Below are 23,499 nucleotides of genomic sequence, written 5' to 3'. Positions count from 1 at the left end.
ATTTGCACTGCTCAAGCTCGAATAAATCGAAACTAAAGATATGAACATTTTTTATTGATTTTTTTGACATATTAATTTTGTTACGTAATAATATTTTTTAAAATACAAATATGATATTATTCCAAACTACAAAGATATAACGTAACTACCGACACTATTTACGGGGCTTGAGTGTAGACCCGAGACTTGCTTATCTCGGACAAAAAAAGTACAAAGAAGCCATTATATATACCTAAATAAATTAGAAAAATGACCATAAATCAACAGAGCCTCTCGATCTTAATCATTGGGTCAAAGCCTCAGTCGGCAATTTTGTTACATAATATTAATTAACAGCTAAGTAGAATTTTCATGTCCATCCACAATAATTACTTATCATTCATAAATAATTGTCGCATGTGCACGCACCATTCCATTAGCAAGTGCCTCAGCACAAACCTTCATCGTGATATTGAATTATTCTCTTGTCAAGTGCAACATAGACCAAACAACATGGACGAATTATCACACGAAATTGATGATGATAGCTTGATTACAAGTGGTGGAAGATAGACCAAACAACATGACGAGTGTAGGGCACGTTTGGCCAAATCTAATATCTATATCAAATTGAGCTAGACTTGCCAAAAAATTATATGATTTTAAAATTTAGTCACAACATAAAATTAAAAAAACTTTTGAAATGTATTAAATCATTAAAGTTACTTTATAATTTTAAATTAAAAATATTTATACATAAAAAATTATCACAAGTTAAAATATATTAATTTATATTGAACTTATAACAAAATAAATATCATAATTATATATTTTCATATCAAACATAGCATCATAGATTAAATTATTTCAATCTTAAAATATTAATATTAGATATTAAAATATTCATTATTCAATATAATAAATTATACATATGTAAGTAATATTAGATATATAATTAAGAGACTAAATCTCTGACTTTACTTAACTGTACGAATGGGAATACGTTCCGTACCTAGTTTTGAGAAGTTGCCCAAAAGGCTTTTTCTGTATCATTTTCTTTGATGGGCTACTGTTATTCTAGCTGTTCATTGGTTGCAATCTTCCTTTCTTCTTTGATTCTCTTTTTTTTTTTTTTTTTGGTAAATACTTTCTTCTTCAGTTCTTGATCTCTTTCTTATTTAATTCTGGCAGACCTAAAAGTGATTTATTTCAGACCTTAAATAGTATGTGTATCAATATCTTACCGTTGAAATGAAATGAGGGTAATGCCCACATAGGTAGGATCTCATTAACCAGTGATAACAAGTAGATTTTAAAAATTGAAATATTTATGATATCCACGACGTCCAAATTGGACCATTCGGATTACTGAAGTCCAATTTAAACTGGACCCTCCTCCTCAATGTAAACTGCATTATTATTATTATTATTATTATTATTATTATTATTATTTTAAAAAAATGCTATTTTGATTTTTTTATTTGGAATATATAAAAAAATTTCGTCATTTCGATGTTAATTAATCGTCAAAAACCTCAAAGGAAAGGGCACATACCTCCCTCGGATTTTATTTAAACAAGATAAAAATTTCGAATTTATGGGATTATAATTGTTAGAGATTGTTTTTTAATGTAAATTTAGGATACTTTCCATATGTTGCATGTTTTTCATATTTATATTAGTCTCACTACACATAATATTGTAGAGTTTGGGCATACTCCGAGTTTGCTCGAAAACTAAGGATAGGCATCACATGGATTTGGATCAACACAGCACCGTGTACTTTGCATTTCTTAAACAAGACGATCATCTTGTTGATCTTACATGATGTCAAATAAATTTAAAATTTTGTAGATGAAACGAGATGATCATCTCCAATAAAAAATTTAACATAGCAAAAGATTCAAATCCGTATCGAATATGTGACAATATGTGTCTAATAAAGATTATCTAGGGAAAAGATTAGTAGAATTTCTTGTTTTGTTTGATATATTTTGAAATGATAATTTCAATTTCAAAATTTTAAAAGTATATAATTCTCATTTTCTTAAAATTTCTATTTTTTTTAATTGAAGTATGTTCTTAACTGTAAATCAACATGTCATCACAGACTCGACTCAAACAACGCATCGTCTCAGACTCGACTCAACTCTAACCTAGGGATCCCAATGTCTGAATATTGATAATTATATCGAATCTCAGTCGATAGGAATGAATCAACCCTAAACGGCATCGATATAATTCATATATCCAGTGTCTGGGCGAAACAGCCGCAGAATTGACGAATCAGTCAAGAATTAAGCGAATCAGCCAATAACTAGACGAATCAGCCAGTAATTAAGCGAATCAGCCAAAGTTTAGACGAATCAGTCGATAACTAAACGAATCAGCCAATAACCAGACGAACCAGCCGGTGACTAGGCGAATCAGCCAATGACTAAACGAATCAGTAGTCAATACATGCATACAGTAACTAGGCGAATCAGCCGATGACTAGCGAATCAGTAGTCAATACATGCAGTAGCTATAAATCAATAGACTACAAACATCAATCTCATCAATTACAAATATCAATGTAATAACTAAGTATGTGATTTAGGGAGACTCGAGTCAAACCTCACTCGAGTTGTGCAATCCCAACTCAACATTAATTTATACATTTCTTTCTGATACTCTGACTCTGTCGAAATCTCGAACTCAAAGCCTGTCAATACTCAATCTGACAATAACAATATCGAGGGCACGGTATCAATACACCACTCAAATAACACTGGATATAATCAGAATTCAATCAAATTCTGTTTTAACAGCACAACGTCATAGTCTCATTATACCCAGCAATATTATCTCAGTCAGATATCAATTCTAACATCTCATAATCGGTAATAATTCAATTCTGATATCAAATCGATTCTAAAACAACTCCGAAATTCATAACAATTCCATATGATATTTGTTCTTCAGTCCGGTTTCGATTATACGATGTCTAACATGACAAGAACATCATATATGAATCATATCAGATTCTGACAATACCATAATTTCAAATCATATCAAAACGTAGTAAAACTTACGCCCAGTTGTAGCCTACGTCGATAGGAACACAGTACTGAAGTCGGATTCAAAATCAGATAGACGGATTTCTCACAAAAGGCGTAAGAATATTTCAATTCTTTCCTCGGCCCTTTCTCGATTCTCCATTCCTAAATTCTGAAGAATTCGTGCATATATATATATATACATACACGTACATGCAAGCGGACGAGTGGCTCATTCCGCCTATTACACGTCTCGCGCATATGCGCGACTAATATCGGCGCATATGCGCGAGACCTACTGGTCTCGTGAATAAGCTTCTCGGCAGCTCGCGCATATGCGCGACTCATCTCCGCGCATATGCGCGAGGTCCTCTGGACTTCGCTTGTACAGTCTCGCGCATATGCGCGAGGTCCTCTGCCCATGTCGCGCATATGCGCGAGGGCTACTGTTCCTCGCACATTTTCATGCATTATCTCGTCTTTCCCGGTCCGATCATTTCCGTCTATAATCATATCAATTATTCCCAAATCATTTCAGATTAATAGGATAAAATTCTCGGGCCTTACAAATTTGCTGCGGCTCTATATCGGAGGCGGGATGCATAAACGATGGAGCATTGATTTCGACGGAAGAGTGGCCAAATGCATTTATTTTACGAATTAATTTTAACCTAGTTCTGAACTACTAATTTCGACATATCCTTGTCATGTCAGTGGAATTGTTACTTAACATTTTATGTTTTATTTCACATAAATTAATGTGTCTCATTCGTACATATAAAAATGAAAATATATTTCTTCTGTCAATATTTTTGAGAACAACCGTATCGTGTCATATATAGTTTATTATTGTGATTTATCTAATAGCATCACTTGCATATTATTTCGTTAATATGAGAGTTTACTCAGTACACAGTGCAAGATAGCGATTGCAGGTTTTATCGTCATACGAAAAATGCTCGCATCTCGAGTACATGCGACCAATTTCTATTTTTAAAAGACATTTTTTATAAATAATTCTATATCATCTTTTCTTGAATTTTCTTGAAGAGATATATTTTAAGACAAGACCTTATTCTCTCTTCTTTTTTTATTTTAATATTGAGCGAGGTTATTTTTAGTATTTCACGTCGAAAATTTCATATATGGTTTTAATAAGCCTAAAAATAGTAGAAACATGCATTAATTCGACTACACGGCATTAGTTGCCTTGGCTTTAATATTCAATCTGATGGCAGATAGGTTTTTACTTGAGAATTTAATCCCTTCCCTTACATGTTAGTATATGTTTAACTGAAATATATCAGCAATTAATGAAGCCACTACATCTCTACTACTTACTTTCCACAACTCTTTAATTTTCTTTTCCCAATGTACCTGGTAAAACATTTTCTCACATGACAAAGTTGGCATATCAGCTTTAATTAAGAATAAGTATCTTATTAGATGATTTAACGGATTTTTCTTGCGAGACGAGTGAACCCGATTCATACTTAAAATTAATTGGAGACTCGTCTCAAAAAATTGACTCAGACCGTCTTACATGTGTTTTTGTGTTTGATTAATATGAATCAAAGACCGTAAATAATGACAAATTTATTGGTATCTTGGAAGCAAGAAAGCTCTATCTTATCTATTTAAGAGCCGAATTATCAAATGGATCTGGATACATATTTCCTCACAACAGAAAGAGTGTGAGACGGTCTCACAGATCGTATTTTGTGAGACGGATATCTTATTTGGCTCATCCATGAAAAATATTACTTTTTATGCTAATGGTATTACTTTTTATTGTGAATATCGGTAGGGTTGGCCCGTCTCACGGATAAAGATTCGTGAGACCGTCTCACAAGAGACCTACTCAGAAAGAAATGAGGATGATGATGAAATGGATATTCCAATAATAGAGATTGAATTTGACATAATTATAGAGCTCACAATTTCATTCCTACTGAGTGTTTAATTTTTATTTAAAAAAATGAAGAAAAATAAAATGAGCTGCCAAAAATATTTTTTTAAAAGTAAGTTTTTTTTAAAAAAAAACAAACAAACAAATCCAATTTAATACAAAATCACCTGTAGATGTAAAATAATTATGAAATCTTCATTCTGCCGACAAACTTCTTGTGAAATGTTTCCCTGCCTGCAATCAATTCATTTTTTTCTTTGGCTTAAAATTTAACATTTTCTTCTACCACACCCTCTCCCTTTTATTACAGTTCAATACTTACTCGAACCTATGCTACTGATTATTTAATTCTGATATTAAATGTAAGGCCTGTTTATGTCTTCTGAATTCTTGTTGTATAAATATTGTCCTTCAATCCATGGAAAAGCCAAATCAAGGTTCATCGCATCAAATATTTATTTGCTTTAGGCTTAAAGTTTCTTTAATTGTCATATTTTGCAAGGTAAAATATCGAATTTTTTTTGTTTAATAAATGTTTCATCAAGTGTACTTTTTATCCTTTTATTCATATACTTTGACTAGAACTTGCAGATTATAACATAATGAGTTACAACGCCGAGAGCCCAAAACTCGAGCTCAAACTCAACTTATCCCCGCCTAGGGAACGTGGACAAGTTGTGTCGCCGAATGGGTCGATATCATCGTCACGAAGCTTGTGTCTGTCCTGGGAGAACAGCACTGGGGAGAATCCTCGATACCCTACTAGCCCAGAGGCGAATTCGATGATGCTGGTGGGATGTCCTCGTTGCCTAATGTATGTAATGTTAATGGAAGAGGATCCGAAGTGCCCCAAATGCAAGAGTACTGTTCTGCTTGATTTTCTTCATGAGGACAGCAACCGAAAATTGAAGAAATGAAATCTGATTTGCCCAGTGAATCTTGATCCATCTATTTTCTTTGCTCTGCTTTCACCCCTTCTTTTCTGTTCTTTTTTTTAAAAATTATTTTGTTTATTTTTTTGGTTTTCTTGGTTCTTCTCTCTAAGTGATTTGCTGCGTTTGGGTGACGAGTAAAGCAGAGGAAAGGGCACTAATTGTAGGCTGCTTATGTAAAACCTTTTTGTTTTTGTTTAATAAAATAATCTAAATTTTTATGTTTCAACTTTGTTTTATGCGTAAAATGAATTAACGAAACATACGATTAAATTTTTTACTATTCGAGCTCGATTCAAGTTTTGATCGTGCCTAGTAGTGAATGAAGTTGGTCGTTTTGAAAATATGGTGGGAAATATCATATAAAACTGTCCAATGTAACATATAATTATTGGCAATGAAATCTTTTCATGTATATAAATTCGTTTCATAACGACGGAGAACATTATCCCCTAAACTAAGATCAGTTCATCCATTTTATTAATACAACATCGCCAGATTTTCGAAAGTATATTGGAGAAATTAAATAATGGAAGCTTTACTTGATGAAAAAACGTATTATTTGAAAAACCCTTTATTCCGAGAAGACCAGCGAAGGGACGAAAAAATGCAAAGTAGAGCCATGGAGGCGAATCCAGCGAGGAGGATGCCAGTTGAAATGTTGGCCATCTTCAGGTATTTTTTCCCTTCGCCGATGGGGTGGAAAAATCTTTTAAACTCGAACGATATGCCGAAACCAACACCAACTCCAGTTGCAAGCAGAAATGCTATTAGCTGCGAATTGTTTCCATGCGAACACTTGACTAACCTGGTTTGCTCACGCGACATGCTACATAGAATAGAGTTTCTTTTTATTAAAAAAGATAATAGAAATCACTTGTTTTTTGTTCGAGCTTTTATTGTCTAAACTTTGTTTTTGCGCAGCCGGAACCAGACGATTGACAAAAACTTGTGTGAGACAGTCTTACGGGTCGTATTTTATGAGACATATATCTTATTTGGGTCATCCATGAAAAAATATTATTTTTTATGCTAAGAGTATTATTTTTTATTGTGAATATCAGTAGGGTTGACCCGTCTCACAGATAAAGATTCGTAAAACCGTCTCACAAGAGACCTACTCCAGACGACTATGGTCGACCTGCCTACTTAGGGTTGGTCTTAGTGCACCGAACCCAAACATTTTTTCCCATATATTAGAGTCCAAAAATTAAAGATGTTGAGAAAAGATTTACCTTGTCCCCATGAAAGTCAAACTCTTGGAGGAATCCGTTGCGTATCCACCTCTTCTCTTGTGCAACATTATATATTGCAAATGGAATTTGAATGTGTATAAATAACTCCTATGCCACCAACTGCAACTACGTACCTATTCAAGAACATCAAATAAATCACATTTTCGACAATACTTGAAACTACATGACGAATAATTAGTCGAACAACATTTTGGTTTTTTGTCATTTACGTGCAATAAGTTATTTTTTCACTTCTAGCTAGTTCTTTTTCTCGGGTATGCTTAAGTGACGTCGAATATATCAGTAATATCCAACATCATGTTAGCATCACATCAACAATATGATAAAAGATGACTAATTTTTTTTAAAAAAAACCAAACTTATTAAACTTACATCAAAGTTTCAATAATTGAAATGAATAAGACCCAAAAAAAAGGTCAATTTATAGATTGTTTTGACAATCTGCCTCTCTTTAAATATAAAGTAAAAAAAACGGATAATCATGTGTTTTTCTAGTTACCTATAATCGATAATGTCGTAGAAACCATCAACATCTTTGGCCTTGTTAAGGACCATAACCACGACGGAGGCAGCCAAGGCTAAAAGAGTGAAGATCCTCAGAAAAAGAATCGTGTTTAGAATAGCCCGGCGAGCCATTAGAACATCTCCAACCCTAACGCCATTTTGGCGCAGGAGAGAAAATAGCGCACCTCCCATTCCCTCTGCGCCATATTTGGCGCAGAGGGAACCATTTGGCGCAGGGAAGTTTTTTTTTTTTTTTTTTTTTTTTGTGTTTTTTTAATTATAAATATTTAAGAATTATAAATATTATTTATCTAATAATATGATATTATTATTATAATAATTTAATAATTAGATATATTTAAATAATATTTTTTTATTATTTTAATAATTAGATATTTAATAATAAAAATTAAAATATTTAATTATATAAATTTATAAATATATTTTTAAATAATTTATAATTAAACATCTAACACACAAATTTATTGAATAATTTTAAACATTAAAGTACACAGTTAAAATAAAAATACAAATTCGAATTCAGATAATTTAAATGCAAATATAATAAAGGATAAACAAACTAAATCATCGCTAATTTGAAAAATCGGATCCGAGAATATGTAATTATAATAAAGGATAAACAAACTAAATCATCAATAATTATAAAATGTAATTATAATTATATCACTAAATTTAAAAATTATACATTTAATAACTAATATTAACATTAATTATAATTATATTGTTAAATTTATAAATAAATAGTAAACAAATTGAATATTCTAGGAATATATTTTTTAGTGTAAGATTTGAAGTAAATGAGTTGAAGATGAATGTTATATTTGGTGCAGAAACTGCACCAAAATAGATTTATGGGTTGGAGATGGCATTAATACTCTCAAATCCAAAAACTGTCCTGTGTGTCTGTGTTTTCTTTACTCGAGTCCCCAAGTGAGAAATATGACCCTTATTTACGGAGATTCTGCTGTTGCTGCTGGCCATGGACAACAACAATGTACGGATGAAGAGTTTGGCACCAATATTATTCGGCTAGACAATTTTTTAAATTCAAATCTCTCCCATGAAGGAAGAAAAAGAGAGACGATATTTTTTTTAGCATATTTTTTGTGAGACGATATCACAAATCAAATTTTCACATGCATTAACACAAATCTCAAAATGAATTCAAGGATTAGAGAAATGTAGTGACGGCATTCACAATCTAGTGTAGAAGAGAAAACAAGCTAATAATACTGAGACGAAACAGTATGTAAACACACGGTTTCCTCCAAAGTCCAAGGTATGCATCATCACTTGACAAACTACAGGAACCATTTGTCCATTTCTATACCAAATTCTATGGTTTTTCGAATTGTACGTATTTCAAGCTTAAATATGAAGTTTTTACATCGATAAATATATAGGAAAATAGCCCACCAAAAAAATTCAGAATTCAATCCAAAATACGCAAAAATCTTGTTCTCTCTCCCCGACAAAAATTGCAACGATGGCAATAAATATCCGCCACCATTCGGACCCTGTTTGTTTCTGACGTGGTGCGAGTTTCATCAGCATTCAATTCGAACGGCCCCGCTCTCTGATGAAACGAACTTGGGCTTACGGTTCACTTTCACTAGGCACTGGACAACATCTCCCACCTGGAAATCGAACCAATCTTGGATCACGAGTCCGCAGTCATTCCCCTTGCCTACTGCATCCACATCCTGCTGCTCCCTTTTAAGAGAAGCACAGGAGCCTTCAAACACGATTTCTCCACTCCTAAGAAGTCTCAGCGTAGAAGATTTTGTGAGACGGCCATCTACGACACGACAACCAGCAATTTTCACATCCTCTCCCTTAGCTTTGCTTCTACCCTTGAGTTCGAAAATGTTCAGAACGTGAGCTTCTCCAGCAACCTTGGTCTCAAGCGTTCCGGGAGCCTTTTCTACAATCAGATTTCCCATGTCCTCCAGTAGATGATAGATGATACGATGTAATTTTATCTGCAAGTTACATTTGAGTAATACATCCCAAATTGCATCAGCAAATATTCAAACTAAAAAAAAAAATTTGAGTAAAAGCCCAATCTTTTACCCTTATTTTGGCTTGAGTTGCTGAAAGACTGATCGAACTTGGGGGATCTCTGACGTTGAATCCAACAATACACGCACCACAGGCTTGTGCCATATCAACATCAGACTGTGAAATAGGTCCAACTCCAGCATGAATGACCTTCACATATACCTGGGACAATCAAAAGCTAAAGCATGAAGAAGATTATTTTTCCAAAGAGAAGAAGATTTATAATCATAAGAACTAGCCGCACCTGTGGACTGTCCAAACTTTTCAACGAATCTGCAACTGCCTGGACAGTGCCTTGCACGTCCCCTTTTACAATTATTGCCACTTCCACCCTCTGAGATTTATTTTCTTCTTCCTCATTGGCCTCCACTTCCGCCTCCGACATCTTCTGCCTCTCCTCTTCCAGTCTCAAGAGTCTATCCTTCTCAAATCTCTTTCTTCTTCCTTCACTAAGCATCCTCGCTCTTTCTTCAGACTCAACCACAACAATGTCATCACCAGCCATTGGAAGCCCCTTTAACCCTTCGATCTCGACAGGCATGGCTGGTGTAGCCTGTGGAATCACTTTTCTTGCCATATCCTTAATAGACCTAATTCTACCCCACTCACAACCTACAACAACATGCTGCCCGCAAACTAAGGTCCCCGCCTTTACTATTGCAGTAGCCAGTGGACCGCGCCCCTTATCAAGCCTTGCCTCAACTACATAAGCTTGGGCAGGACCATCAATTCGTGCTTTTAGATCCATTAACTCGGCCTGTAGAAGCAATGCTTCCTCCAACTTATCCAGCCCACTTTTTCTTGTAGCGGAAACCTCAACAACTTGGACATCTCCTCCCATCTCCTCCAATGGCAACCCTTCAGACGCAAGCTGGACTTTTACTCTTTCTGGAGTTGCATCTGGTTTGTCACACTTGTTAATTGCGACAACAATAGGTACATTAGCTCCTTTTGCATGAGACATTGCTTCGAGAGTCTGAGGCATCACACCATCATCAGCAGCCACAACAAGTACGACTACATCTGTAACTGCTGCACCTCTGGCTCGCATTGCACTAAAGGCAGCATGTCCTGGAGTGTCAAGAAAAGTGATAGATGCACCAGATTGCATGCCAACAACAAATGCACCAAGATGCTGAGTTATGCCGCCAGCTTCTTTAGCTGCCAACGAAGTTTGTCGAAGAGCGTCTAGTAAAGATGTTTTCCCATGGTCAACATGACCCATCACTGTCACAACTGGAGGGCGTGGCAAAATTTGAGCATCTTCTTCCGAGTGCAGCCTACGAACATTGACTCCAACTTCCTAAGAGTTTATATGAACTCTGATTAAATTATTGTGAATAGAGCAAAACAAACCAAAACAAGCAAACTATTGTATTTGATTAAAATTTGACGTTCCCACCTTCGATATTTCTTATGAAGTATTTTCTATTTTCTTTCCACACCAGTGCAAGGTCTAAGTACTGCAAAAACATAATGTTCAAAAATGGTAGCAAAACAGCCCAACCCTTAGAACATGATGCACCCCCAAGTTGAACCATGCAATACTGAAGAAAATATATTTTCGGTTTACTTTCAGTTGATTTAGGCAACACATTGAACAATTAAAGTCACAAGTGGTTGAACATTTTTCCATGAATTACTGAGAGTAAGAATATCTGGTACTGAAACAAATAATAATTAACAGTTAAAACAGAGAACCATTTCACTTGGAATAGGGATGTTGACACAAATTTCATCATAGTGATTATTTTTTTCTTACAAAACATGGTGTTTTGGTCAAAACTCGTTAATAAACAGCATCCAAGATGCATCAAAATATTCCTTATTCATCAAAATTAGAACAATAAAAAAAATCAGATTTTTAACCAAATTTGATTTAATGGAATACCATGGCAACAAGCTCTGCTATGTCAATGCTGAGAGCACCAAATTCTGAATCAGCTCTCTCTCCGACATTTGTGATAATGTTCTGAATGGTAGATGTAGACTCTTGACATCGCTTGGCAAGCTCAACTATGGTCATGCCTTCAAATATTTCAATTGTTTTATCTGGCAAGGACTTCACAGATCTTTTTAGTTTAGGAGGAACATAAGGTTCGTCAACAGGTGGTTTAGCCTCCTTCTTTCTCTTTGAAAATTTCCCTTTACCCTGCCCTCTCCTAGAAGTCTTTAAACCTATAGACTCATTGTCCATTCTCCTAGCCAGAAGTTCCGAACTTGCATGGAAACGCCTATACAAATTTTATGTCACCATACAACTAACAATTGAAGCAATACAGAGATATAATAACAGGTAGCCCCCAGATACCTCAAACAAAGAGAACACCAGAACATGTAAGTCATAGAGCAATGACAAAGATATGCACTTCTATAAAATCAATATGAGATGTTTGAAATAGTAAACGCATAGCCCCAGCTTACTTCTCATGTGTATATGAGGTCTGAAAGCCCTTGCGTGTAACTCCAACTTCAATCAAAAGAAAAGAGGAAAAGAAAACCCGCTTTCAGAAATGTACCTCCAGCTAGTTTTGAAATAAATTAACTTTCCTCTGACATTTTTAAAATTTTACACTTGGTTCCTACTCCTACATCTGATGTGCATTTTGAAATCACAGCAAATTGTGAGTTTGAATTTAGATGAGAAACAGGTCAAAAGTTGAGGTTTTGACTTAGAACAAAAAATCAATCTTTCAATTGTTTCGTTAGTATAAAATATAAAGTGGCACAAAACAAAGGATTGATTAAATAAAAATAACATAAAAAGTATATTTTGAAACAATGTATGCACGATCAAGTACGAAACAACCATGCCCATATAAATGGCCATCAATAAGGAAAATATATCAGTCATTGTGAGAGAAGATGGTAATAAATCCCAACCCCCACCCCACCCCACCCCCGAAAAAAAGAAAAAGAAAAAACCCCAACCCCAAAAAGAAAAAGTGTTATGGCCTGGGTTTTTCAAAATGATGTATAAGTTCTAATCCAGCTACTCAATGTTCTAACAATTAATTCCTTCACAAACAATTTGGAATTTTAGACAAAACTAAGGATTGATCTTGGCTTTCACTTCCCAGTATAAATTATCGAGTGTAGATAACTAATATAATCAAAATCTTTTCCATTCAAACAAATAAGTCTACTAAGTAGAATCTTTTGCTAAATATAAAGAAACTTAACTCTAGCTCCTACTAAACAAGGAAGTTTGAGAAGGTTGATCATTTTTGGACACACTATTGTCATGTTACCTCCATATCATACAGCTGATCCAAACATATTAACAGTATGCCCCAAGCTATGCTAGACTCCAAATGCTGAAAATTCAGTACCCCAATGTGCTCTTCACCGATGATACAATTTTGTCCAATTTTCCAGAAACCGAGGGAAGTGAAATAGCAATAAAAAAACTCTCATCGAAAATCCATCCTCCACTGATGAAACAATTTAACAGAGATGATTGTGATGAAACGAACTTCATCACAAACTGAATTACCTCGTTGAGCACTTGTTGGCGAAAAGAGGGAGACCATCACCTTCACCATAAAATGCCGGAGGAAAATGACTCCCTGAAACACAAACCAAAAAAAATGTGATCAAACAAAAATTTGACTTTGAGCAATAGTTCATCAAAACATTAACGTTGATCTAATTCTCAACAATCATAATCACATCTTCATATCAACAAATCTTAACTGCATAAGAAATGGATAAAATTAAAAATCAGGATTACACGTTACGGTGCATAAGCCTCTGGCAATACTCAAACCAACACTGTTGGCCACCAAGATATCAGCACACTAGTAACATTACACTTGCACTTAACTACGCTCCCCAAGAAATCAACCATAAGCAATACCGAAATACTTAGCCAGTAAATTTTTACCTAGCAAGTCTACGACTGAGGCAGATGGAGCTTTGTCAGAATCATCAAACCTACATTTCGAAGCCAGTGCAATTGAATCTCTAGACGTCACAATAAACGCTTTGGTAAGACTATAACAACCACCCTGCACGAAAGTTCAAGCAAAATTTCGATTTTTTTATTGATTTGCACAAGCACCAATCATATAAATTCAATTAAAAATAAAATAGATGAGGCAATCAGATCTTTCGATACAAGAAGAAACTGGGTTTCAGTTAAAACAACATAAGTGGTCGACTACAGTCGTTGAGAGTAGTGAATTGACCGGTGAAATCAAAACATCATATATTTCTACCTCAATCTGCCAAAGAATTCAACTCATGAAAAAAGAGCAATATTGAGAAGTGTAAAATCATTTAGGTAGAAGAATTAGAGCAAAGATACAACGAGGGAACACACCTTTCTTCCAAGAGCCCTCCAAGCCATTCACGATTATGCAAATCTTCAGAACTTCAGTTTTACCAAATCAACAGGGAGTATACTTATCATCACATAGGGTGAACATGATTTATATGCACGAAGCCATGTCGGAAGGGTTGGATACGGCGGAAGAGCAAGCGCTGGTACGACGGCCGCGGAGGAGGAACCTCGGAAGGTTACGAAAAGCTTCGAGCCCCAGTTCTGGTTTCGAGATTTCTTTAATTATTTTTTTGGAATATCATGCTATGGGTTACCGACTTAAATTTCATTAAAAAACGAATATAACGGATTAAAAATTAAAACTATAAAAAAGAAATATGAATAATACTTATATTATAATTTAACAATTAATTTTCATCGCTCTTTTTATTCGTTTTTTATTTTTTATTTTAAAGAAATACAATTTAAAAATATATTTTGTTTATTTAAAATTTAGTCAGAAAAATGAAATATCCTGAAGTTTTTGGAGATTTTTAATTTACAAAAAATAATATAATCAGTGATATTCTATCGTCCACATGATGTAACACACATGGTGTATTCATTTGATTTAAGGCCCACACATTTATATTGGCCTCACCCAAACGAAGAGTGGATGTTACATGCACCCGGTGGATGAAGATCATCCGATGCACCATAGAATATCACGTCTCAAGGTATTTATTTCACCCAAAATTAAAAAGGAAAGTTTGATTCACGTTCTTTTAAACACGGACAGAATCGGTGTAATATGTTTTGGTGTGAGATAGTATTACGGATCTATATTCATTAGACGAGTTGATCTGTCTTATATTATTTATCATGAAAAATAATATTTTTAGCAAAAAAATAATAGTTTTTAATAAGTTGTATTGGATTGAAAATTCGTCAAAAAAATGAGATGTGATTAAGTCTTACAAGAAATTTTTTGTGTATGTTTTTGGATGTTTGTATGAACTTTCGATTATTGTTTAATGTATATTATTAATCGAGTTGCGTTTCAAAATAAAATTTGACGAGCATATGTAATGAATGGACTGTTTTTAAGTGCTCGGTCATCCGGCTACAGTGTCGGGCACCATCGTACCAGGTCCGGACAACATGGTATAGTAGGAGATCCAGCCAACTTGTTTGTATGTAGTTTACGAGTTTTGGATGTCGGTCATCGGGTCGGGGCATTTTTATCAAATAACACGGGCCGGTTTAGGGTGTCGATTTGATGACAACTATGCCTTTACCAACCTCGATCCATAGAAAATCTGTGGCCAAATGACATGAAAGGAAAGTGGACGAATGAAAGGGTCACACTCAATGTTATTTTTTAGTTGTCTTATATGTTTATTAATTGTTCAATGTTTTTATGAGACATGCATGTGTATTTTAAAGGGAAACAAAAAAAGAAATTTTTTTTGAATATGATATGACGAAGAACGAGATGCACAATGTATTATGAGTAGTTCTCTTGTGAAATAATCTCACGAATCTTTATCTGTAAGACGGGTCAACCCTACCGATATTCACAATAAAAAGTAATACTCTTAGCATAAAAAATAATATTATTTTTTATTAATAATATTGTATATTCTATACGAATAATTACTTTTTGTGAGACATAAAAAATAATACTCTTAGCTTCAATTTTCCGTTGGTCATACCACTCCCTTATTTATTGTTCTTCCCATTTCCTTTTCTCTCTTTTTTAATAGTGTGTATATACGTACACGCATACACACAATTCTTGAATAAATCTATCGATTGCCGACATCGAATTTCAGAAAATTAAAATCATGAAATACGAATTTTTGTTTTCAAAATTCGAAATGAACCTACGTACAATATGATTAATGATGAACTGAGACAGCCAACCACTTGTTCATTAAAAATTTCAGAGTTAGCAGCATATTAACGTCTTCGACAATTCACAAATTGAACAAACTTGTAATTAACTTTATAAATATATGCCTGCAGTTTAAGCAATTTAATTCATATTCAATTCCACATCATCGATCAATCTCCGTGCCGTCTCCACCGCTGCATATCTCCATGAACGCTTGAAGGATGGTCTCATGGTGCTGAGGTGAATTCAGCTGTAGAAAGCAATCAAGCAGCTGCTGAAGATCCCTTCTCGAATATATTTCGTTCTCGAAAATCATCTGAAGCATGGACTGGCTGAAATCTTGATATGGGTCGTCGGAATCTTTAACTACTGCGAAGCAGTCGTGGATTTTGGGGCAGGAGCTGACTGTTTTCGAGACCTTGGGATGGTTTTTATCGGTTTCCGGGAAGTATAGCGGCGGGGAGTTGTCGATGTCGATGTCGAGGGAAACTGTGGTGGAGGTGCAGTCTTCGTCGCCGTCGGTGATGGACTTCAGGCCGCCGTGTATCTCCCAGGAGCTGTTTGAAGACGAGGGGCAGCGGCTAGGCTTTTGATCTGAGGAGGTGGATTTTAACTTGGGTTTTGGCTCGATGATATCTGTTGCATTTGGTCCGCATCCACAGTCTCCATGTGGGGTGAAAATGCTTTTGAGCTGTTTCCATTTCTGGCCGGAAGACATGTTATCTGTTTCCAATTGCGGCGGCGGGGGTGGGGCGGAGGTTGTGGGAAGAGTGGTGGCTTGAAATTCTTGGATTTTGTTGCATTCAATCTTGAAAAGATTTGCTTAAAGTGCTTTGGTGTGTAAAGGGAAATCGACACTTAAAGCTAACGTTATTGTAGCTTGGGAAGTTATATATAGAAGATGCATTTATTTCCAAGTCTTCGATAAGGCTGATATATTTGAATTATTTATTTTTATTAATCTCGATTCTTTATTTATACAGACTATTATTCAAAGTCAAATTAAATTAAAACATTTCTAAAATTAATGTTAATGTTTACAAAATTATGCCATGTGTATACGCTCTATAAATGGTAGAAATCAGTTTCTTGTGGTGTTTGATTTTAATATTCTTATAATATATACCAGAAGATTTGGAGAATAAATCTCCCTCAGAATCATTTTTTTTAAAAAAAAATGTAATCTTGTGCATAATTTTGTATTGAGGAAAAAAAAATGTAATCTTGTGCATAATTTTGTATTGAGGAAATATCGGAGTACGTGATGAATGTGTTATCACTTATCAGTAAATTTTTACTATATATGTAAATATTTATGTAAAATACGTTATTTTTAAATATTTTTTTATGATTTTTCATTTTATTGAATATTTTTTTATATAAAATTATCTAGCTTCTGTTTTTTTATAGGATATTTCTTTTTGGCTTTAAAATTTTTTTTCCTTTGTTTTAGGGATCGTGGTTGAATATATAAGAACTTCACTTAATCACTTTAAAGAAATAGTACATGTATTATGTGAATGAATTGTAAATGAATATTTAAATATATGTTATGATCAAACGCTTATCACTAGATAAAAAACTATTGTTATTAGGCCAATAATAACTTTATTTCTTTATACTTGTGACAGCGCATAGTACACATACCTGAATGCTAATGGGTCGGATTGTTAGACCTATTATTAGTCCAGAGAGTTGTTTGTCTATCTGCTAGTGTTGTCTCGTATTCCTTACAGTCGCTCTTACTTTTTCCTTACAGTCGCTCTTACTTTTTCCTTACAGTCGATCATATTTTCATCAGAGACAATATTAATCATTAATATCAGACGTCACTTTTTTACGGTCCACCCAACCAACATAATCAAAAAACACAATATCAGTAGTTTAACGTACAAAAACTTATCAAAATGTCATTATCTTATTCATGCACGTTTAAGATGACATTATTATTTTTGTTTATATTTTTAAATAAAAATTATGGTGTTTTATAATAATTCTTGGATGATAAGTAATATGATTATTTAAAATTTATATAACTTAGTGAATTTTTAGTGAGATGCTTTTTTTTTGTCATATATATAGTTTTGCAGATAAATTTTCTTATATGAACTTTCATATCTGATATATGAGACAAAGCTCAATAATTCAGTGGTCTAAAATCTTAGTTTTGACCTAATAACTAGAAAATTCGGTACAAGGTTAAAAGCGAGCTCTCCAAACCATATCGACTAGCCATCGAACTCCATGTTACATGTTTATTTAATTTGAAATTTGTCCGTTACTACTTAATAGGCATATTATTTTCTAAAATATATTTACATTAGTCAAACAATATTTAAATTCAAGACCTAATCTTGCAATTTGAGTAAATTAATGAAAATGACGAAATTTCTTGACATGAATTAACTCAATTATAATAATTCAGACCTAATTTTCGAGAAATTATTAGAGTCCAAGTTTCATGCCATGTGACATGTATTAATTGGAAGTTGGACCATATAAATTGCTAATCACGAGCCTCACATTTTAGGTATAGATGTAAAATTATTACGACACCCACGAGATCATTGCATTCACTAAAAGCCCCAAGGTCTTCATACAACGCAATATTTGCACACACATTTAAAAAAATTATGTTAAATGGTGTATGTGTAAAATTCTAGATATTATATTAAAATATAAAAGTCACAAATTATTTTTATAATATTTTTTTCTATGTTAGAGTTGATATAATTATTTAAAAAGTATAAAATATAGATAAAGATAATCAAATGCCATTTTTTCAGTAGAAATGTCATTTTCATTCTACACAAGTCACAACTTGTTCAAATGAGATTATATTTTTGATTATGTGAGTTCATTTTTCATTTAAAAATTTTCAAGTTGCTGGTTTAATCTAAGAGTGGGTCTCATGTGAGACTGTCTCACGGATCTTAATATGTGAGACGGGTCAATCCTACCCATATTCACAATAAAAAGTAATACTCATAGCATAAAAAATAATATTTTTTCATGAATAACCCAAATAAGAGATTCGTCTCACAAATATGACCCGTGAGACAGTCTCACACAAGTTTTTGCCTTAATCTAATTAGTCCATATTTTTATTTTTAGTCATTTTTATCGAAGTGCTAATGTCGGTGGCACACAGGTCAACAATGTAACTTGGAATATATTTTGGACTCAAAATAGAAAATATACAAATTACATAATAAAAATGTAATTCCACTGTTCGCTTGAAAGGATTATTTGCCGGCCTTTTATCCAATATATCTTGAAAGGAATTTTATTCCTTGATATATTTTCCTTTTTTATCTTTAATATTTTGCCTTTCTAGACATGAGGATAATCTCGAAATTGATGATATGATCTCTTATAAATTCAATATGTGATATAAGACTATATTTTGATATGACTCGTAATATCTTTAAGATATGATATCATAATATCTTTAAGATATGATATCACAATATTTTAAGATATTATCCTTGTTTTAAAAAGAGTTTGTTTCCTAATGAAATTGGTTTTTCTATGTTAAATAGGACTCAAAGGAGAAGAAAAAAAAGCGTGAGAGAGTGACGATACAGAGCAAAAACTTTCGGAGAGACAGAGATGCATTTGTACGAAGAAAATGTTTTCTGATTGAAGCCATCTCGTGATTGATAACTTGTTGCTGTGAAGTGCTGTCAACATCCGAAGACAACATCTAATCACCGTGTTGATTAGTGTGTGGAGTTTTGAAGATTTTTTTCACTTCTCAGTTGATGCATCCTATGTATTTTGGTTATACGGTTTGTTAGAGGTTTAGGATGCAATTTGTTACTCGCCTTAATAAGGGAGTTGTTTTATTCTTTCACTAGTATTGGTTTTTGTAAACTTACAAGTTTTTCTAGTGAATTATTTTGCCCTGAGGCACCGCACAAGTATTTTATACTTGTGCATAATTTACATCTCGTATCTCGTATTATTATCATTATTCCAGCTACGTGTAGGTGTGTTAAAATCATAATTTCCGCTGCATGTTGTCGTGGGTGTTACAACACCTACGCACAACACCTACATTCTGATACACACAACACTCACTCTCAACTCACACATACACTGTGGAAACAGAACTTTCAATTGGTATCAGAGCTTCCACTTGACGCTACTAAGTGAGATCCTGTTTTGTTTTTTTTTCAGAGTGAAAAGGAATTATGGAAGGATCAACAAATACTGTTTTTAGGCCTCCCGTGTTGGATGGATCAAACTATGCATTGTGGAAAGTAAAGATGAGGGTTTTTATTAAATCCATTGAAGAAAGAGCTTGACAACGTGTACTTGATGGTTGGAGTCCACCAAAACTCGAGGATGCTGATGGAGACACACGGCTCAAACCTGAAAGTACATGTATTGTCGATGAAGTGCAAACTTCAAACTTTAATTCCAAGGCTCTCAATGCTATATTTTCATCTGTTGACACAAGGATGTTTAATTTAATCACCACTTGTGTATGCGCCAAAGATGCTTGGGAGATACTCCAGAAGCACTGTGAAGGATCCGCAAGTGTGCGTAAAACTAGGCTAAGGATGGTGACATCAAAGTTCGAAAGTTTGAGAATGGAGGACAAGGAGTCTATTCTTGAGTATGATAGTCGGTTGAGACAACTTTCTAACGAAGCTCACAGTCTTGGAGATCCCATGTCCAATGAAAGATTGGTGAACAAAGTTTTAAGATCTCTACCTGAGAAATTTAATGTCAAAGTTTGTGCAATTGAAGAATCTAAAGACACTTCAACAATCAACCTGGATGAATTAATGAGTTCCCTCAGAACTTTTGAGATGAATCTTGATTTACAAAAGAAGGATAAAGGGAAGACAATAGCCCTTGAAGTTTCAACTGACTCTTATGATGAAATTCTTCAAATATCTAAAGAAGTGAATGAATCTGATTTAGGTGAAGATTCTATCTCTCTAATTACTAAAAAATTCGGTGATTACTTGAAGAAAATGAGAGAAAAGAAGAAAATTGGACAAAAATCTGTGTTGCCCAATATCACCACTTCTGCAAAAGCTCAAAAGTTTACTCCTATGAAAGGACAATTTCGACCAAAAACTGAATTGCAAATCCAATCAAATGTCAGAAATTTGGACTCAGTACAATGCAGAGAGTGTTCTGGATTTGGACACTATCCCAATGAGTGTGCCAATCGACTTCGGAGAAACAAAGGCATGGTTCTCACTTTGAGTGATGAAGAGTCTGATGATGATCAAGGATCAAATGAATCTGAAAATCACACATCGTTGTCTGCTGTGATCAAGGAGAAGCGTTCAATGCAAATCAATCCTTTGGGTGTTGCCACAGGTGTTGCAATACCTGGTCGCAACATCTCTTCAAATTCAGTGTGTCTTAATTCTACAACCCTTGGTGAATCAAGTCAGTCTGAAAACGAAGAAGTAGATGATGATGAAGTCACTCTGGAAAGTGTGCAGACAATGTATGAAGAATTGTATGAAGACTGGATCAAAAGAAATAAAGTGAATGCAATTCTCTCCAAAGAGAACACTGAGCTGAAGTCACAAGTATCACGACTTGAAGTAATCTTAAGTAAGAAAGATATGGAATTATGCAAAGTCAAGCAAGAGCTTGGAGAAGCAACTCAAATTCTTGCGAAGCTTAATTCAAGTTCATCCAAACTTGATTCACTTTTGATGATTGGACAAAATGACAAAGCTGGACTTGGTTATCCGAACAGTCTATTCGAAATTGGAGAATCTTCCAATACTGAGAGAAAACCAACTGTTTTTGTCAAAGGAAGTGTTGAAACCTCAAATGCTACACAAACTGAAAAAGGTGCTCCATCTAAAAGGCAAATATCTACCAAGAAGTCCAAATCCAGAAAACGCCACTTTATTTGCCACTATTGTTTTAGACCTGGTCATATCAAACCCTACTGCTTTAAACTGAGAGATGATTACAAGAGATGTGAATCAGAACAGGTGTTGCCACAGGTGTTGTATAACACCCGACGCAACACTGCCAACAGAAAACCGACGGTAAAAAGGGTTTGGGTACCAAAGGCTAAGATTCAATGTTCCGTTATTTACACTTCATTAAAGACTAACATTGCAGGAATATGGTACTTTGACAGTGGCTGTTCGCGTCACATGACAGGTTCTAAAGACCATTTGATTGACTATGTTGAACTGAGGAGTGGTCATGTGACGTATGGTGGTGGTGCTAAAGGAATAATTGCTGGCAAAGGAACCTTGAATGTTGATGAACTGCCTAATCTACACAATGTGCTTTATGTCGAAGGGCTTAACTCAAACTTAATAAGCATTAGTCAACTTTGTGATGACGGTTTGCATGTTAAGTTTGATAAAGACAATTGTGAAGTGTTTGATAATTCTAATACTCGTATTTTGACAGGTACAAGGTCTGCTGATAATTGCTATCAACTTGGTGAAGACTTAGTATGCAATCATTCAAATGTGAGTGAATTAAACTTGTGGCAGTCAAAAATTGGGACATGCAAACTTCAAGACATTAAAGAATCTTGGTAAGTACGATGCTGTGAGAGGTATGCCTAATTTATCCTCTGGAATTCCGTATGTTTGTGGTGCATGTCAAAAGGGTAAGCAAACACGTGTTCCCCATCAAGTGTTGCAACACTTTGGGACAACACGGTGTCTTGAACTCTTGCACATGGATCTTATGGGCCCAATGGAAGTGGAAAGTCTTGAAGGTAAGAAGTATTCATGCGTTTGTGTGGATGATTTCTCTCGCTTTACTTGGGTAAGATTTCTTAGAGAAAAATCCGATACATTTGATGTTTTCAAGAAATTACATGCTAAGATTACTAATCTACATAATCTGAGGGTTGGTAAGATAAGGACTGACCATGGTAAAGAATTTGAAAACTCACACTTTATATCATTTTGTGAAAAGAGAGGGATAACTCATGAATTTTCGGCCCCTAAGACACCTCAACAAAATGGAATAGCCGAAAGGAAGAATAGGACACTGCAAGAAATGGCTAGGGTCATGTTAAGTTCAAAGAATATTTCAAAGAGATTTTGGGCCGAGGCCTTGAACACAGCATGTCATATTTCAAATCGTGTGTACTTAAGGAGTGGTTCTACTATGACATCCTATGAAATCATCATGGGAAAGAGGCCGAACCTTAAGTATTTTCATGTCTTTGGGTGTGTATGTTATGTTTTGAATGACCGAGACCATCTTGCAAAGTTTGACTCTAAAAGTGACAAATGTTTATTCGTTGGTTATTCATCTAATAGTCGTGCCTATCGCGTGTATAATCTGAGAACAAGAACGACTATGGAGTCTATTAACGTTGTTTTTGATGATCTTGCAGATCTAACGGGAAAAACAATCGAGGATAATATTGATGGGCCTGCTGAACGAAAGTGAGACACTGCCTAACACAGATGTTGCACCCGGTGTTGTAACACCGGAGACAACACCTGCACTGGCAGAATCAAATGATGAACTAGGAAAGTATACTGAGAATGATGACAGTGTAACCAATGAAGAGATTGATATTCCCAGCAAGGTTCAGAAAAATCATCCATCATCACAGATCATTGGAGAAACATTTGGAGGAATGCAAACGAGAAGAAAGGAGAAGGTAGACTA

At 34.5% G+C, this 23,499-nt stretch overlaps 3 protein-coding genes and 1 pseudogene across 3 annotated transcripts; 1 reads left to right on the top strand and 3 right to left on the bottom strand.

Annotated features, from left to right (window-relative positions):
• Nucleotides 1–6,340: 6,340 nt before the first annotated feature.
• Nucleotides 6,341–7,750, bottom strand: LOC142537251 (CASP-like protein 4D1; annotated as a pseudogene).
• A 1,045-nt stretch (nucleotides 7,751–8,795) lies between these two features.
• Nucleotides 8,796–14,283, bottom strand: LOC142524485 (uncharacterized). Its single transcript, XM_075628502.1, has 7 exons — nucleotides 14,025–14,283; nucleotides 13,587–13,710; nucleotides 13,197–13,269; nucleotides 11,592–11,934; nucleotides 9,945–11,003; nucleotides 9,713–9,862; nucleotides 8,796–9,621 (listed from the first exon to the last, which is right to left on the bottom strand). The coding sequence occupies exons 1-7, from the start codon at nucleotides 14,049–14,051 to the stop codon at nucleotides 9,187–9,189; spliced, it is 2,211 nt and encodes a 736-aa protein (XP_075484617.1). The 5' UTR covers nucleotides 14,052–14,283; the 3' UTR covers nucleotides 8,796–9,186.
• Nucleotides 14,284–15,812: 1,529 nt separating this feature from the next.
• Nucleotides 15,813–16,788, bottom strand: LOC142537250 (uncharacterized). The gene has a single exon (XM_075642802.1). It carries the CDS (start codon nucleotides 16,577–16,579, stop codon nucleotides 16,025–16,027), a length of 555 nt encoding a protein of 184 aa, XP_075498917.1. The 5' UTR covers nucleotides 16,580–16,788; the 3' UTR covers nucleotides 15,813–16,024.
• Nucleotides 16,789–20,429: 3,641 nt separating this feature from the next.
• LOC142537155 (uncharacterized) lies at nucleotides 20,430–22,406 on the top strand. The gene has a single exon (XM_075642716.1). The coding sequence runs from the start codon at nucleotides 20,430–20,432 to the stop codon at nucleotides 22,404–22,406; it is 1,977 nt and encodes a 658-aa protein (XP_075498831.1).
• Nucleotides 22,407–23,499: the final 1,093 nt, after the last annotated feature.

The sequence above is a fragment of the Primulina tabacum genome, chromosome 2 (assembly GCF_025594145.1).
Source record: "Primulina tabacum isolate GXHZ01 chromosome 2, ASM2559414v2, whole genome shotgun sequence".
Lineage (NCBI taxonomy): Eukaryota > Viridiplantae > Streptophyta > Magnoliopsida > Lamiales > Gesneriaceae > Primulina > Primulina tabacum.
This window is presented reverse-complemented; position numbering and strand designations above follow the sequence as displayed.